Raw genomic sequence first — 16,324 nt, forward strand, 5'->3', positions numbered from 1 at the left:
AATTTACATTATAAACAAAAATAATAATTTAAAATAATAAAATAATAAATATTCCTGCGATGATTTATTATCTTTCCATCAACAACGAGGTATAAATACCCGTATTTATTTTGCGTATTTACAATAAAATTATTCTCACGATATAGGTACTAAAGCGAATTAAATAGCCGCTTAATAATTATATTAACCGATACAAATTATTACAGACGTCAAAAACAGAATTTCTCACTCGTTATAGATTTTAAATCTGAATTCAGAGGAAACTGGCTTTTCCCATAGTATATTTAAATAGTATGTACACTCAAAATTAAAAATAAATATAAGGCCATTATGCGCCACTTTATCTCAGCCTTGTAACCGGTTTCGAAAAAAAAAAAAATTTTTCCCAAACAGCTAAACAAGAAGCGACTTAATAATAAATTATACAAAAATAAATAAATCAAATATATAAAATTAATGTAATGAAAGATTTAAACGTACAAAGTCAAGTTCCTACAATGACAAAATGATACTCATTTACGTAACGAACAACTATACTTGCATTACAAAGTTCAAATTAAAAATGGAATCAAATTAAGAAATAATGAACTAAATAGTACGTTATTTCAAGTTTTTACAATTTTCAATGAAAATATATTTTTTTATAAGTCATATCTGGAGGAAAAAATTTACAAAATTCTAAAAAAAAATCATCGGGTAAAATTCAATAATTAATTGTACTGTTACTAAGAGAGCGGATGATATCAAATGCTGAACTATAGTTAATTGGACTTTAAGACTGCTGGGATTTTAACTAACCTAACCTTGTACATCTCATATTAAAGCACAATGCCAAATATATCTTAATACACAATATGCCTTTTGTTCAAACAAAATATTTAATGAAATCATCAATGGAAGCTGTGTTAAGAATTAATAACAGGTATTGCATAAACACAAACAAATGATTTTATAAAACGGCTCATAGGTTTAACGATATTCTGTTTAACATATTTTAAACCGGAGGCCTTCCCGATGCTCGTGAAAATAAAAATTTCAGCACACAAGTACACAGAGATTGGAAAAAATAAAAAAACAGAAATATGTTTCGAAACGAACGTTAAAGAAAATACGAGTTTAATTATACGATACCCTCGGTTGTGATACACTTTGTAATCAAAATAATAAAATATGACGTAATGATAAGCTACATAATATGTTACACAACCAACACGCCATTATTATCAAAAGATAAACGTTAAATATCTAAATTAACATAATTACATAACAAAAACGTCTGATTAAATTAAATTATAAAACAGAATAAAATTTAATCGATGCTTAATATAAATTTCTCCTACTAATACATTTTCTAAAAACAAAAAAATATCAAATTAGTTGAAAATAGTGAATTTCATTAAGGATACATAAAATATTTACAGGCAAAAAATTAATTTTTAGAAAAATGTATGAAGCTAAAGAATTACAGCTTTCATATATATATATATATATATATATATATATATATATATTTTAATCAATGTAAATAAATAAATTAGATAACTTGATATCAGTATCAAAACAGAAATCCCCTTTACAAATTACTTTAAGCCGGTTTAACAGCAAAAACCAATACACATCATCAAATCCCAACAGTACGCAGGGACTGTAACCAGAATAACTTCATTGATGTTTGGAGAAAAGAGTTCATTAAATATGATTTTAAACTACAGCGTTTTATCGTTCCTTAATATCCTTCAATTTTCAGGATATTGATTGAAGATCGACTTCTTCCAGAGTCATTCTAGTTCTGTGGAACCGTTAACTTGTAAGAATATATAGCCTAATTGCAAAATACTTAAAAGAATAAATTCATCTAACAGACATTCTTATGAAAGTAATTAAAGAACATATCAGTACTTTCTTTAAAGACATAAGAGAACAGTAGTATTTTTATGTAGAAAGATCAGTTATAAAATATTTATCCTTGACGACTCATCGAAATAAAAGACTCCTTGATAAAAAATCATCTAAACATATTGGTTTGGGGGATCTTATGATAGCGATCCAAGAAGAATTTTACAATAAGTTTTGCATAAAGAAAATACTGATAACTTCTTAATAGAAATCGTACAAAAATTTAAGGATGAAAATAAATACACAGTAAGATCTGATCGCAAAATTTAGGTCTTCTATAGGTTTATTACAAGATTGTCATACATCTTCAACTCTGTTCAAAATCATTCTTAAAATGAGCCTTCAAGACTGAACAAAAGAGGTAAAATAGGAACTAGTAAATAAATTTATTTATATCACCTATTTGCTGATCTATTCATTTGAAATGTATCTTTTTAGTGAAATCAAAACCCAAAATACATCCTTCTATCATCTAGCCGACTTTAATTATAAATAAATCATTGTGTAGTAATTGATCTGGCAGCGAATAAAGAAACACTATGACTTTTTCAAAAATGTTCTTTTACTAATTACTTGGAAAAGCATGTCGCATTCTTGTTTCCTTAGAAGTAAACAAATTATATAAAAACATAAATTTGTAGAGTTTGTCTATTTGTTCAATATTTTACAGTTATCCAATTTTCTAAATTGCACTTCAGCACATCTTTCATACCGTACTGTAATGCTGGATGTCTCTGATGTACGATCGGAAAAACCAAATTATCAGAAAAATGGAAAGCAACCATATCCTCTTCGATTTAGGTTATCGATGCTTTACTGCATTTCCTTGGGGCTATACTATCACAGGTGGGTGATGTACATATGGTCAATAAAGATAGACAAAAACTGGATTAGAGATCATTTTTTTGGAGAAAACTACTGAAATTGGAAAAAAGAGATTAAAAAGATATCGTATAACGCAATAGTCATAATGATATCAGAAGAATGGGAGATGCAAGATTTCAACGGACTTGAAGAGATTAACGTACTGTTGTTATAACAATACAATGTCTCACTGAAATACAATGTACCATAACATAAATAATTATCCCCATAACCCCGATTTATCCTAAGCCAATTTAATTTAAATAAAACTACTTAAAAAGAAAAATTTAATCCTTTTTTAAACATTAATTAATAATTAAGACTGAAATCATACATACAGACCACTATACTGTACAAACAAATTTAATCAACATAAGATTTACCATAGATTACTGTGACAAAGTTTTTCTTAAACATCTGTATATAATAATAACCGTTAAAAATACCAAAAATATCCTTCACCTTTATCAGGACTTACAACAAAATAAATTATTATTAAAAAATTATTTTGTATCGATCAGCAGAATGTATTTAAGTTTAACATTCAATGTAATACAACAAAAGTAAACACACTTCAATTCCTTATGAATAACTTAAACAAACAAGATTTTTTCAAATACAACAACAAAATTGAACAAACTAACATACATTTCATAATGGATTGACGCAATATATATAATTACATACGATAGCTTATGTATTTATTCAACTGTTCAAGAGAGAAAAAAATATTGCTAGTATTATTTCTTCAAAAAAGAATCTTTTAACACGGCAACTAAAAATTAGCACACGCTTAACTGGCCAAATCAATTTCAAAGAATCGCACAAATGTACGGATAATTTTGAACAGAGAATCATCCTCTATAATTTATCAAAAAATTACAAGAGTTTTTCAGCCCTCAAAGTTCACCAAGGAACCATACCCTTATATAAAATACTCAAAAATTTTCAATATATTAAATACAACACTGCAACAGAAAAACAATTACATCATTAAGAACAATTACATATCCAGAATCTATGGATAAAATTACAATGATTAAACATTTTACCACATATGACGTCAACTTGTATACGATTTATTCCTGTAGCAGAATAACAAATGCAATTATTAAAAACAGGGAAAAAAGATCAAAATTTTGAATCTCAAAACTTTTAATTTTAAATAGGAAAATTTGTATCTTAGAAATAGCGTTAGAAAAAAGTTACTTTACCTTTTTTGAAGAAACTAGAAATATGTTCTTGTAACGAATCTACTTTATTTTGGATTTCTACCTGAAATTTGTATATACTACAAAGATGCAACAAAGTTCATTTCATGAATTATCTTTTATTCTCGATACATAAACAACACAAGTACTATTTTAGATATATACAGTACAGAGGTACTGTCTAGTATCTAGGAGATACTCCTTCAAAAAACATATGCTTCAGGGCAGTGATGCTTCAGGGGATGGACTAATCCAATTTCTAAAGGCAATAAAATATTATGATCGAGAGTTCTATGGTTACAGTTCTGGTAAAGTCAGTTGCTTTTATATAAATTTTGAATGTTAGACTGTGGATACCAGTGTTTGGTGGGTCGGTTTCAATAAACCACAAGTCAATAAACCACATGCCGAGTGGTTGGCCTAAGTCTGTTCAAGACTATACCATTTATGGTACCTTTACACTTACACACCAAACTGCAACAGTTGCCTTGGCATCTCTGCAGAGTACTGTTGACATCACATTACCGTGCTGTTACTCTGTAACTTGACATTACATAAATTATAATTCATGCTGCAGGAGAAATAGGATTTATTCTGAAAACATTATGAATTCCAAAAGCAAGTGTATAAGTAAGTAATCTGATGGTACTTTTATTCAAGTAATTTTCAGAAAAATTAATAAAAAAAATCTTTCCAAAATCTGGTTCTAGGTAATAATTCTATCATAATATAAAAGAAAAATTATCTATATCCAAGAAAACAAGAAACGCTAGACCGGTTAGGTCTAGGTCATCACTCTATTCCAATCTCGTCCTCTCACTAAACTATAATATATTCATGGAAACCTCAAGAACACTATTTAACTAGGGAAAACAAAAAAAGAAAACACTAATTATGTTTATAAACTATTATGTTAAACTAAATAAATTATGTTTATAATTTAATAGACTCTCAAAGAAAGAAAGAAGAGATGAAGTGTTACGATTAGTCCCACAAAAACCAGAATTAAACCCTACTGAAATGGTACGGTCTGAAGTAAAAGGTTACATGGGCAACACAATGGAACAATTTATAATTTGTTTGGAAGATGACAGCAAGAGTGAAAGTTACAATACAGGAAACTGAATTTAGCAACTTTGATGATGATGATGTTGGGCCGTAGTGGATTTTGTAGTGTTTTGTTCATCTGTTTTCGTAGAATGCGAAATGTTTTATTTTTTGGAGTTTAAAATTAATATTATTGTTATTCATCAATAGGTTCAGTATAATGTCATATTAAAAACAAAAATACGCAAGCTTTTTCAAGAAGTAACTGAAAATTTATAATTTATTCTATTATAAAATTTATTTATGATAAAATAATAAATGATTTTAATTAAATTATAAACTGTATAATGAGTCAATTCATTTTTAATTAATTCCTAATATTACTATACTCATAAAATTACTAGACATATTTATTAGAGCTGCATACAATTATTGCACAATAAATTAGCAAAACAATATGTAGTAGGCTACTATAAAAAAATGACAGAACCATAAATTAAACAAAAGAAAATGTCAGCTGAAGCCATTTCTGTTGATCATTAAAAAGTTTAATTTTATTTTTGTGGTGGGCAACATCTATGCTTAATATTACTGAAATGAAAATATACTTTAAACAAGCATTTAATTATCGATCTTCTAGCAACCAACTAACAGTATGACCATAAGTCTGCTGCCATCTACTTGCACAAACATGCATTCAATGTCTTTTGAGTGTAAACTTATAAGCATTTTAATATTCTGCCTACATCACCATAACTTATATTAATGGAATAATTTACTTGGAGCTCATGAAGGGGATTTCTTTGAGGTGTTGGTAGAAAGAAAGAAGTGACAAGACGAAATCAAAATATTATGAAAATAGTTAAATTCGGTAACAGAATTTCAACCATCAGGAAAGAGTATTACTTATGACTTTATCAATAAGAATGTATTTAAGCAAACAGAATTTTTAATAAAAATTAAACAAGAATATTTGGCTACAACATTTTCGTTTTGATTTGATACTATTTTTTTACGTAATCATTTGTTTTAAGTTTTTCTATAATATCTGTTCTATAATAACTGGTTCTCAAAAATAATAACATCCGCATCAGACAAAATCATTTAGCATAGGAGTCTGGCAACAAAAAAATTTCTCTTGAGATGCGATGCAACTGAGGGAGAGAAATCTATGGAAAGAAACTTACAATCATACGTAATTCAACCAGAAGGAGAAAGGAAAAGGGAGATGGAGAAAAGGCAAAAGAGAGAAAGAGTAAATGGGGGGAAAAAGGGAAAAGTAAATTTCGTGAAGTTCCATAATAATTATTTTGTTTATATATATATATATATATATATATATCAAATGAACACAATTAAAAGTTTAGTCTCTTTTCTTTCCCTGTTTTCCTCTTTCCCTTTTCCTTTCACTTTATATTTTCCTTTTTGCCTTTTCTCTTTTCCCCTTCTTCCCTTTTTTTGATTTTTCCCTTCCCTTTTCCAATATTTCCCTTTCTCCCTTTTTCCCCAAACATAAATCTATCCAGTAGTTTTTTTAGTCTATAGCGGACACAAATATCAGAAACATTCAAATGAAATCGTAAAATATATTTCGTATAGCGTGTGTTGCTTTCAGGTCCCACAGATAGCACTGTTTTTCAAAAAAGGCATTTTACCTGTCACAGGTGCGACATTTTAGGTATATAAATAGTAGGTATATAAAAACATGCGCGTATTCGAATACAACGTTGTGTCAAAATTTCAAAGCAATCTGTGAAGAACTTTCGGAGATTTAAGAATTTGAACAGAGGAGCATTTACATATTTATTTATATAGAAAAATCTGAATAGAAACTACTACAATTTATTATTAAACGAAAATGAAAAATAATTTAAGTCATAGATCAATCATTATTTATGTCAATGACATTTGTTCTAAAATAATTAAACTGCTCTAGAGGTACAGCTAGCTAAAAATAAAGAAACATTGGCCAGCAGTCAAAAATATCTCATAAATTCTATTATGCACATAAAAACTTGGCAGAATTTACAGGGTAAATACCTCAGAAAAAGCTCACAAATTTCTGTCTTATATTCAAGTGTGTGTAAATAAATAGTAGGAAAAGTTTTTTTAAATAAAAATATGAGTTATTAGCCAACCTAATTTTATATTTTCCTAGTTGTATATTTTTACAATTCTGGACAAATTCCACACATATTTCAGGAAAGATGAGGTAAAAATATGGCAGATACCACAAACAAATAGTAATATTTCAGGATTAACCTAACCAATTTAAAATTGGTAAATACTGAACTCAGATGAGTAAAATAGAATTAAAACTACAAATTATTTGAAAACAAAAGAGCACAGAAAAAACCTTTTTTCTAATGTGTTTAATTATATGGCAATAAAAATATGGTAATAATTTGTTAATGATTAGCACGACAGAACATGATTTAAATTAACAAACATAATAAAAACAATTTATAAGTTATACAGACCTATATTACTGTGCACCTAACTTACGTTAATTAAATTAACAGGTTACCAAAATAATAAACAATAAAACTCAAAATATATAGTTTTTTAAATTTAAAGCTAAAGAAAAGACTGAAATTTGTTTCAGAAGAGTATTTATTCATTAAAATAAAGATTTCCATTCTGGGCATGACAGTAAACTTCATTCACTTGACGTTATTGTAAGGCTAATAACTTGGAAGAAACAATTTGAATAAATAAATCGATGTGAAATTAAGATAAAAATAGATACTTTTGAAAAAGCACTTTTGATATAAATAAACTTGTTCTCATATGTCGCTTAAATAAAAGAACACTGCATTCAGCTTCGCTTCAGGTACGCCTTTCTCCAAATCACAATTCCACATTTGTTAATTAACCTGCTTGTTTGTGTGTATGTTAATTATATATTTTACATAATTTATATTTGCAAAACTGCTATATTTAATATGGAGTTTTTATTTTATGAATAACAAAGTACTTTGTGATCTAGCTCTAATAAATGTTTACCATAGTTTCCCTTAACTGATCCAGGAAAATGGAGTAGTCTAGCATAAATATCAGTCCTGATGTGATCTATTTAACATGTTATGTGCTGATCACAATAGAAGATTTAACTATTTATTATAATTACATAGAAATCAAGTGATTAAGCAGGGTTATACCTCTTTAATCTATGTTGATCGCATTAAATTTACAGAATTTGTTACTGTGTAAAATTTTCATGCAACCTCTTCTTCAACAAGAATATTTTTCTAAAAAATTTCACTCCATCCCAAAACCAAAAATTATGAAAGTAATCAGATATACTACAACATACATTGATGATTCCTTAGATAATTTATATAAAAGTTTGGTGAAATGTATTCAATAATTTAGGTTCAGGTGCAGCTATATCTCAAGAGTCCACATTCATTGTTTCTAACACATTTCAGGAAGTACTTAATTTACATAAATCTATAAGACTTAATTTATATAAAGAATCTTCTAGTTTCAATTTCAAGAATAATTTTCATTAATTTCAAGAACCATAATAATTGTTCATTTATAATTAATATACTATCAGGTGTATAATATTACATACAAACAATAGTTTTTTCACAAAAAAAATTATACTTTTAGATTAGACTAAAAATAAACAACAAACTGCACTAACTAAATTTGGTAGTAGTAAATAAAATTACTAATAAATGCAAATAAATTCATGATTTACTGAAATCTTATAATTATGATGAAAATGCTTACTTTTAAAACCTCTATATTTTCTAAATTCAATCTACTACAAAATTATAATTAGTTTTTTCATAGCGTAGGAAAAACTATTAAACAACTGAGTGGATTAATGTGAAACACAATTGATAACATTATCAACTGGAAGTTAAAGGTCATGAGGATGACAGCATCAGGCTTACTGATAAAAGACCAAACTTAGGAAATTTTGCAAACTTAGGAAATCAGTCCTAATTTCATAAATGTGGCTATAAAACCCGGTTAGGTCATTCCTTAGTTAAAACTCCAATTACAGTAATTTTCACTGAAAAAGACAATTATAAATAATTATCGTGCCAGTTATTTTTTAATTGAGGTGGTAAACGATAAACCAACAAACACTATTAACCAATTCAAATTTTTATGGAGAATTACCAGCTGCCACCACCCAGAACACATAACATAACATTACGTAGTAGAAGTGGGGAAGTTAATCAGTTTACATTATCATTCCTTGTTTTTCTTATGGCTGATTCATACCACACCTGAAGAACAGGAGGTACTGATCATAGGGGCATTCTCTAGAGTACAATCTTCACAATACAGCTAATCCCTGAAGTGATTAGAATGTAACATTAAGTATCACCTTCTTTTGGTGAGCTTAGCATGCTGATATGCAACTGTTCATTCAGCCAAGAAAAGGCAATACAAAACCACCTCATCCCTTACTTCTTTTTAGTAAACCGGATGTGAGATATTTGTTATACTTGAAAGCGGTTGATATATTCTGGAATGACCTGTACTCCTGTAAATTCTTTTACAACCATTTTAATTAAGGCCTTTAAAATACATAAATATGGAAGTTTAGTTTAACTTAAAGTAGCTCAGCATAGTGATGCAGACTGATTAAATGGATAAGAATTGATTTCAGCAATTGTTAGAATTTCTCTATCACTTCAACAAAATGTGTACAGCTGCACTGTAACCAAGCATATATATATATATATATATATATATATACAATATATATAACAAAGATGCCATTAATGAATTACACAAAAGAAATCTCATTACGTATTTACTTTTATAAATACGAGGTGTTAGAAATATAATGAAGTCACTCTTAGCTTACAAACAAAAAGAAATAGTCAAATAAAACAAACACGGCTTAAAAGAACATTCTATTTGCTATAAAAAGCCATATTTCTTTTTTCACATAAATAAAGCTTCAGCTACCTCTAATCAATTACAGTTATACATTTCTCCCAATGGTGAACCAGTTTTCTCATTCTCTCAATGAAGAATGGTGGTAGTTTTCATTGATTTACAATATCACTCCACCCGGTTTAACATTAGTTGTGAAATGAATACCTTAATATCACTCTTATACTGCAAGAGGAAGTCACAAAGCTGCCAAATTTGGTGAGTGTGGTGGCTGTAGAACAGGTTCAAATTTCAACTTCTCAAGAGTATTGTTTGGGATAAATTTGACCAAGTATTATTAGCTCCATGGATTGTCGATCACAATGCACAAAACTTTTTGTTTTAGAAGACAAAAATGAAATTTTTCCACCTTGTTAGATACTTCTCATCAGTCACATAAGCTGGTCGACAACTGCCGAGTTTCACCTGCAGTAATCACTTTGCCACACAATTTTATTACACACTTACTAACAGTACTTTGATCAACAGTTTTATCACTTAAGCAGCTTTTAAACAACGATAAATGTCATCAGAATTCACTCTTTCTCCTCGCAAACATTCAACCACAATGTCAGTGACACACACTGACATAGCAAGTGTATTAGACTCCATTAAAATGGCAATTGACAAAAAAATAAAAGTTTAACAAGTTTTGTAACAGCAGAAGCAGAATTAAACCACAAGATGGCAGCACCTGTTGCTTTGTACAAGATTTTATTTTTCCATTACATTCCAGTTCTCCCTCTATCAATCATAAGACCTTACTGATGGTGAGGGGGGCTTGAGTACTCAGTGATACAGACTAGCTGGACCGAAGATGCAACCTTATCGAAGAGGTATCTGTTGAGAGCCAAACTAAGAAATTATTCCTGAAAGAAGGCAGCAGCTCTTTCAGTAGTCGTCAAGGAAGGACTTAAACGGCCATATCAACATCAGTTAAAGAGGATATATATAATAAAGATGAAGTTCCGACAGACTTCAAAAACAGTGTTATAGTCATGATACCAAAGAAAGCAGGAGCAGATAAATGTGAATACAGAACAATTAGAACTACTCATGCATCAAAACTCTTAACTAGAATTCTGTTCAGAAGAATTGAGAGGATAGTGAAAGAAGTGTTAGGAGAAGACCAATTTGGTTTCAGGAAAAGTATAAGGACAAGGGAAGCAATTTTAGTACTCAGATTAATAGTAGAAGGAAGATTAAAGAAAAAAAAACAACATACTTGTTATTTATAGACTTAGAAAAGACATTTGATATAGTAGACTGGAATAAAATGTTCAGCATTTTAAAAAATTTACGGTTCAAGTACAGAGATAGAAGAATAATTGTTAACAGTTACAGGAACCAAACAGCAACAGTAATAATTGAAAAACATAAGAAAGAACCAGTAATAAAAAAGGGAGTCCAACAAGGATGTTTCCAATCCCAGTTACTTTTTAATCTTTACATAGAACTAGTAGTTAATGATGTTAAAGAACAATTTAGATCCCGAGTAACAGTGCAAGGTGAAAAGACAAATATGTTACGATTTACTGATTATACAGTAATTCTTGCAGAGAGTTTTAGAAGAAACAGTGAATGGCATGGAAGAAGTCCTATGCAAAAACTATGGCATGAAAATAAACAAGAACAAAACAAAAGTAATGAAATCTAGCAAAATAATGAAGATGGACCACCAATAATGAAGTAGAAGAATTTTATTATTTGGGAAGTAGAATTACTAAAGATGGATGAAGCAGGAGCAATATAAAATGCTAGATAGCACAGGCTAAACGAGCTTTCAGTCAAAAATATAATTTGCTTACATTAAAAATTAATTTAAACATCAGGAAAACATTTTTGCAAGTATATGTTTGGAGTGTAGCTTTATATGGAAGTGAAACTTGGACGATCAGAGTATCTGAGAAGAAAAGATTAGAAGCTTTTGAAATGTGGTGCATGAGATGGATGGAAATCAGACGAGTGAATAGTCAAATGAAGAGGCTTTGCAGCTAATTAATAAAGGGAGAAGCATTTGGAAAAATACAGTTAAAAGAAGAGACAGACTTATAGGCCACATATTAAGGCACCCTAATCATGGAACTTTAATATTGGAGAGACATGTTGATGGGAAAAATTGTGCAGGTAGGCAACATTTGGAATATGTAAAACAAATTGTTAAGGATGTAGTGCATAAACTGAAATGAAACAACTGACACTAGAGCTGCATCAAGACTGAAAGACTTGATGCAAGACTGAAGACAAAAAACCATTCCTGTCTGCATTAAATTTCAGCCCTTTCATCCTCTTATTGTACATTAAAATCATACACAAAAATCTATGATAGAATTTCTCAAAACAAGAAAATTAAAAATTTTTCCTGCTATTTTATTAAAAAAGTACTATTTACGACAAACAAAAATGTGAAAAATTTATATAAAAGAAAAGAGAAACAACATAAAAAAACTAATATTAACAATAAACTAGGCTCTTTGGAATGAAAGAATTGACCAATAAATTTTCTTCAAATTTCACATGAAAACACAATGAATACGGTTATGTAATATCACTACAATTCAATATTAATAAATACTGCGAAGGTGTAGTTCTTTCATACAAATTTCTCTGCACTCCATAAGTAACCCTCCTGAATAGCTTCAACTGACTTGTCATTAATAGATGGCCTCTGCTAGAACATTTTTTATTTAATAAGCTGCCTGTTTCCTTAAACTGGTGATTCGAGAGGCTTATTATTAGAGAGAGAGGAATATTATTTTCATGTGATGGCTTTTGATTAGAAATACTACATTCACGTAAAAGAAATAGCCATCAATTCAAATGTGGCAAGCCAAGCAATCTACTGACATTCTCTACTCCATACCTTAACACAGTCAAAAGCATTGCTCATTAGCTTCACACCTAAGCATAATCTATTATTTTATATAATTTGAGCTCTTTAATGCAATGTTTAATGCTCTTTAATGCACATATCATGAATTTGAAACCCTACTATAAATTTATGGATAAACTATACATCAATCACTTAGGTATCTAAATTCCTTCACTAAGTCACCACCATACATATTCAGGCACGTTCAAACTGTAACACTGGCTATGCAGTTTCTCAAAGATCTTCACTGCCAAAGTATGACTAGTTATTAAACCTGACTGAAAGCTGTTCATCAGTTTGAAACTGAGCAGTCAGCCAGACCTTCACTGTTGCAACAAGATGGTAATCACTTTATATCAAATTCAATCAATCTGTCCGCAATGACAGATTCCACAACACACTAAATGCTGCTCTTTAATGGCACTGAATATAGTGGATGATTTACAAGCATATAATGAATTGACAGATTGTGACTACTCATATGCAGTATGTTGCTAAGGCAATCAGATTACTTCAAAAACATTAAGTCAAATATATATAAAACTAACTTTCTGAAAATTCAAATAATTTATCAACATACTAACATTGGCACAATGTTAGTGATCAAAAAAAGTGTTCAAAAATGATCAACAGATCGTTTTTGAAGATGATGCTTTAATTAAAGACATAGAGAGCTGTGTTTACGAATGTAGTTGCATGATGTTTTAAATTTACATCATTCCAGCTGGCAATATAGTTGTGTTGTTCTAGTTCTTTGGTCGCTATGGTTTGTTTTCTGAATTTTTAAGTTTTTATTTCCTTTTTGTTAAAGAATTACTTCTATTCATATGCTGTTTTCTTTTTAAAAAAAAATAATAAAAATAAATGTGTTAATACACTTTTTTTTGTGAATTAATTACAAATAATGAAATCAGTTCACAGAAAATAAAAGATAATAAAATTTCCAATAGAATTATATCAAATCAAATTATATTTCTTCATGAATGAAAACAAAAAATGTCACAGGCTATGTTACAAAGTCTGTTATGTCCTCAATGTCAGATATAATCACTACTGTAAAACATTGGTTGAATAGAACTTTGATTTTTTATAATTACTTCTAATAGTATTACATTAATCTACAAAAAAAAAATTGAAAATATACTCCAAACTCAAATTTAGAAGGAAGTCAGAGATTTATATTTATTTATAAAGTAAAAATTTTTTAAAAATTTCCTTGAATGTATTCATTTTATCAATGTGAATGATAAATCAGTCAAAAATTAAGTATTTCAACCATACTAATACAGAGATAAGTTCACTAATTTATTGTATATATATATATATAAAACATGAATAAAATGACAATATAAAATAAGAATCTTATAAAATAAGATAAGACTGTTACAAAAGTTAATAGTTTTTAATGTAGATGACATTACAATTTAAGTAAAGATCACTGTTAAAACAACTACCACAATATTGTTGCAGATAAATAAAAACAAGATTAGGAAATTATTCAAATAACAAGTTAAAAAAAAAACAAATCAAGCCAAAGATTGTAAGAGCACTTCAAGGTAATGAAATTCAAAAGTTGAAAATATATATCTATACCGGATTTTAAAAGTTTTAGATTTGATAACATTTTAATAGTTAGAAAAGTGTATGTTACTTTTAATATATAACCTTAAAAAAATGAAGCACTAAACTTTACTGTTAATACAAAACCTTACCCAACTAAATAGGCCGTATTGGATTTACGATTCTATCGTATCTAATAAACATAACAAATCTTATTAACCTGAAGCAAACAGAAAACCAAGAAATATTTTGCAAAGTAATATTAAGGCTAAACCGGAAGAACAAACGAAGAATGTTCAAAAACGTTATTTTCCTAGAAAAAAAATTTCCATAATCAACAGAATCAACTAGTAGGTACATGAAGTGATCAATCAGCAAAATGGCTTTCATTCAGGAATTTATCAAACACGGAAAAAACAGCATGTCATTCCGTAAAACCTACAGCGGTCCATATGCGACATTAATTTTTGCAGTTTACATCAAACCGAATTATTTCACCACGGAGTTTGTAACGTATTTCACACATCCTTCAAAAACCCTTTTTATCTGAACTACAAACAATGAATTCCAAAAGCAAATAATAAAAGTTCCAATAAGAAAACAGTTTTACTTACTTCATGCGGTATAATACTTCATCCGATTTTGTAGCAAAGCTACAAAATTAAGTTTAGTAGCATAAAGTAGCGAATAATCAACGAAAGAATCCAAATCCAGATTAACCACAACCTAGTTATCCGAACAGCTGATGCAAGATACGCACTGAGTAAAGCAGCTGCTGCCTAAAGTTCTCTATTCTGTTTAGAAGTTGACGTAACCTCTACAATGACGATATTGAAGAAAATGAAGTAAAAATTATACATTTTACATATAAAGTTACACTACATTGTTTTCATGTATAAAAATTTGTTTTATAAGAAATTTATTCCATATAAACTGTATGGTTTATACGGGAATTAATATTTTTATAGTCAAAATGCTGAAAGTAACTTTTCGTACCATTGACAAAGTAGTTTAAATTAAGAAAATAATTTTGAATAAAATCATTTTTCATAACTGTTGGAGGAACAATTTTTTTTTATTCATGTCTATTATACAGCGTTTTTTAAATAAAATAAATAATATATTCACATTACTAATTGCGACTGATTATATAGTTTTTCATAGAATTTTAATCCCTTAACAAATGAATTTAAATGAGAAACAAAAAATATGATTTACTACTCTAGTTTTATTGACTGATAAAACACATACTGATCGAGGAAAATAGGCGGTTAGTTTAAAAACATTCTTTGTATGTGTCAATGGATTACGAGATTTTTCCGTCCTTCATTTGTTTAATGATAGTTATTTATGAGTTAGCTATACTACGAATTTTATGTACTAGATGTAATTTAACATGTTTTATATTAAAAAAAAAATCGTTTACAATAGAATTCTGTGAAATTGGTTACAATAAATTGAAATTCATATACTCACACAGGATTATTCATCTGAAATTACAACTACCATATATAAAAATTTTAATTAAACCTAAGTCAGTTTTATCGATAAATACCTAAATTCAATCATTTACAACAAATAAAAAATAAATGCTTTAGTGGAGGGTCTGCTTAATGAATTGTAGATCAGTTGGACCTTCCACTTGCCACATTATTCTAGAAATGAATTTTAAGAAATCAAAAATCCAGCCTTAAATTACTTCAGATGTAGTGCTCTCTTATTTCATAGTTCATCTAAGGGAAGATCAATCCTTTCTCAGTATAAGCCCTTATTATTATTATTCTTGACCCCTTCCTCATTGGTCGTAATTTGTTTTTCTCTTGAGTAATTAAACAACAATCCACAATTAACATTTTTAAACACAATTAAACTAACTTTTTTTAAAGGTGAACTTCATAAGAATTACTGAGGTGTGTGAAAAATTTTCTCCTTTAAACTGGTATTCCAATCCAGAATCTCTGTTTTT

At 28.7% G+C, this 16,324-nt stretch overlaps 1 protein-coding gene across 2 annotated transcripts in view; it reads right to left on the bottom strand.

Moving 5' to 3' along the window:
• Nucleotides 1-15,131, bottom strand: part of AdipoR (adiponectin receptor) — an 88,152-nt gene extending 73,021 nt beyond the window's left edge. Inside the window, exon 1 of one of the 2 annotated variants that reach the window (XM_075374123.1) lies at nt 14,973-15,131. In XM_075374123.1, the coding sequence (XP_075230238.1) occupies nt 14,973-14,977 (5 nt within the window). In that variant the 5' untranslated portion in view covers nt 14,978-15,131. The remainder of the gene's footprint in view (nt 1-14,972) is intronic. The other variant, XM_075374122.1, reaches the window with a different exon arrangement.
• Between the last annotated feature and the right edge of the window lie 1,193 nt (nt 15,132-16,324).

Source organism: Lycorma delicatula, chromosome 8 (assembly GCF_047948215.1).
Source record: "Lycorma delicatula isolate Av1 chromosome 8, ASM4794821v1, whole genome shotgun sequence".
Classification (NCBI taxonomy): Eukaryota; Metazoa; Arthropoda; class Insecta; order Hemiptera; family Fulgoridae; genus Lycorma; species Lycorma delicatula.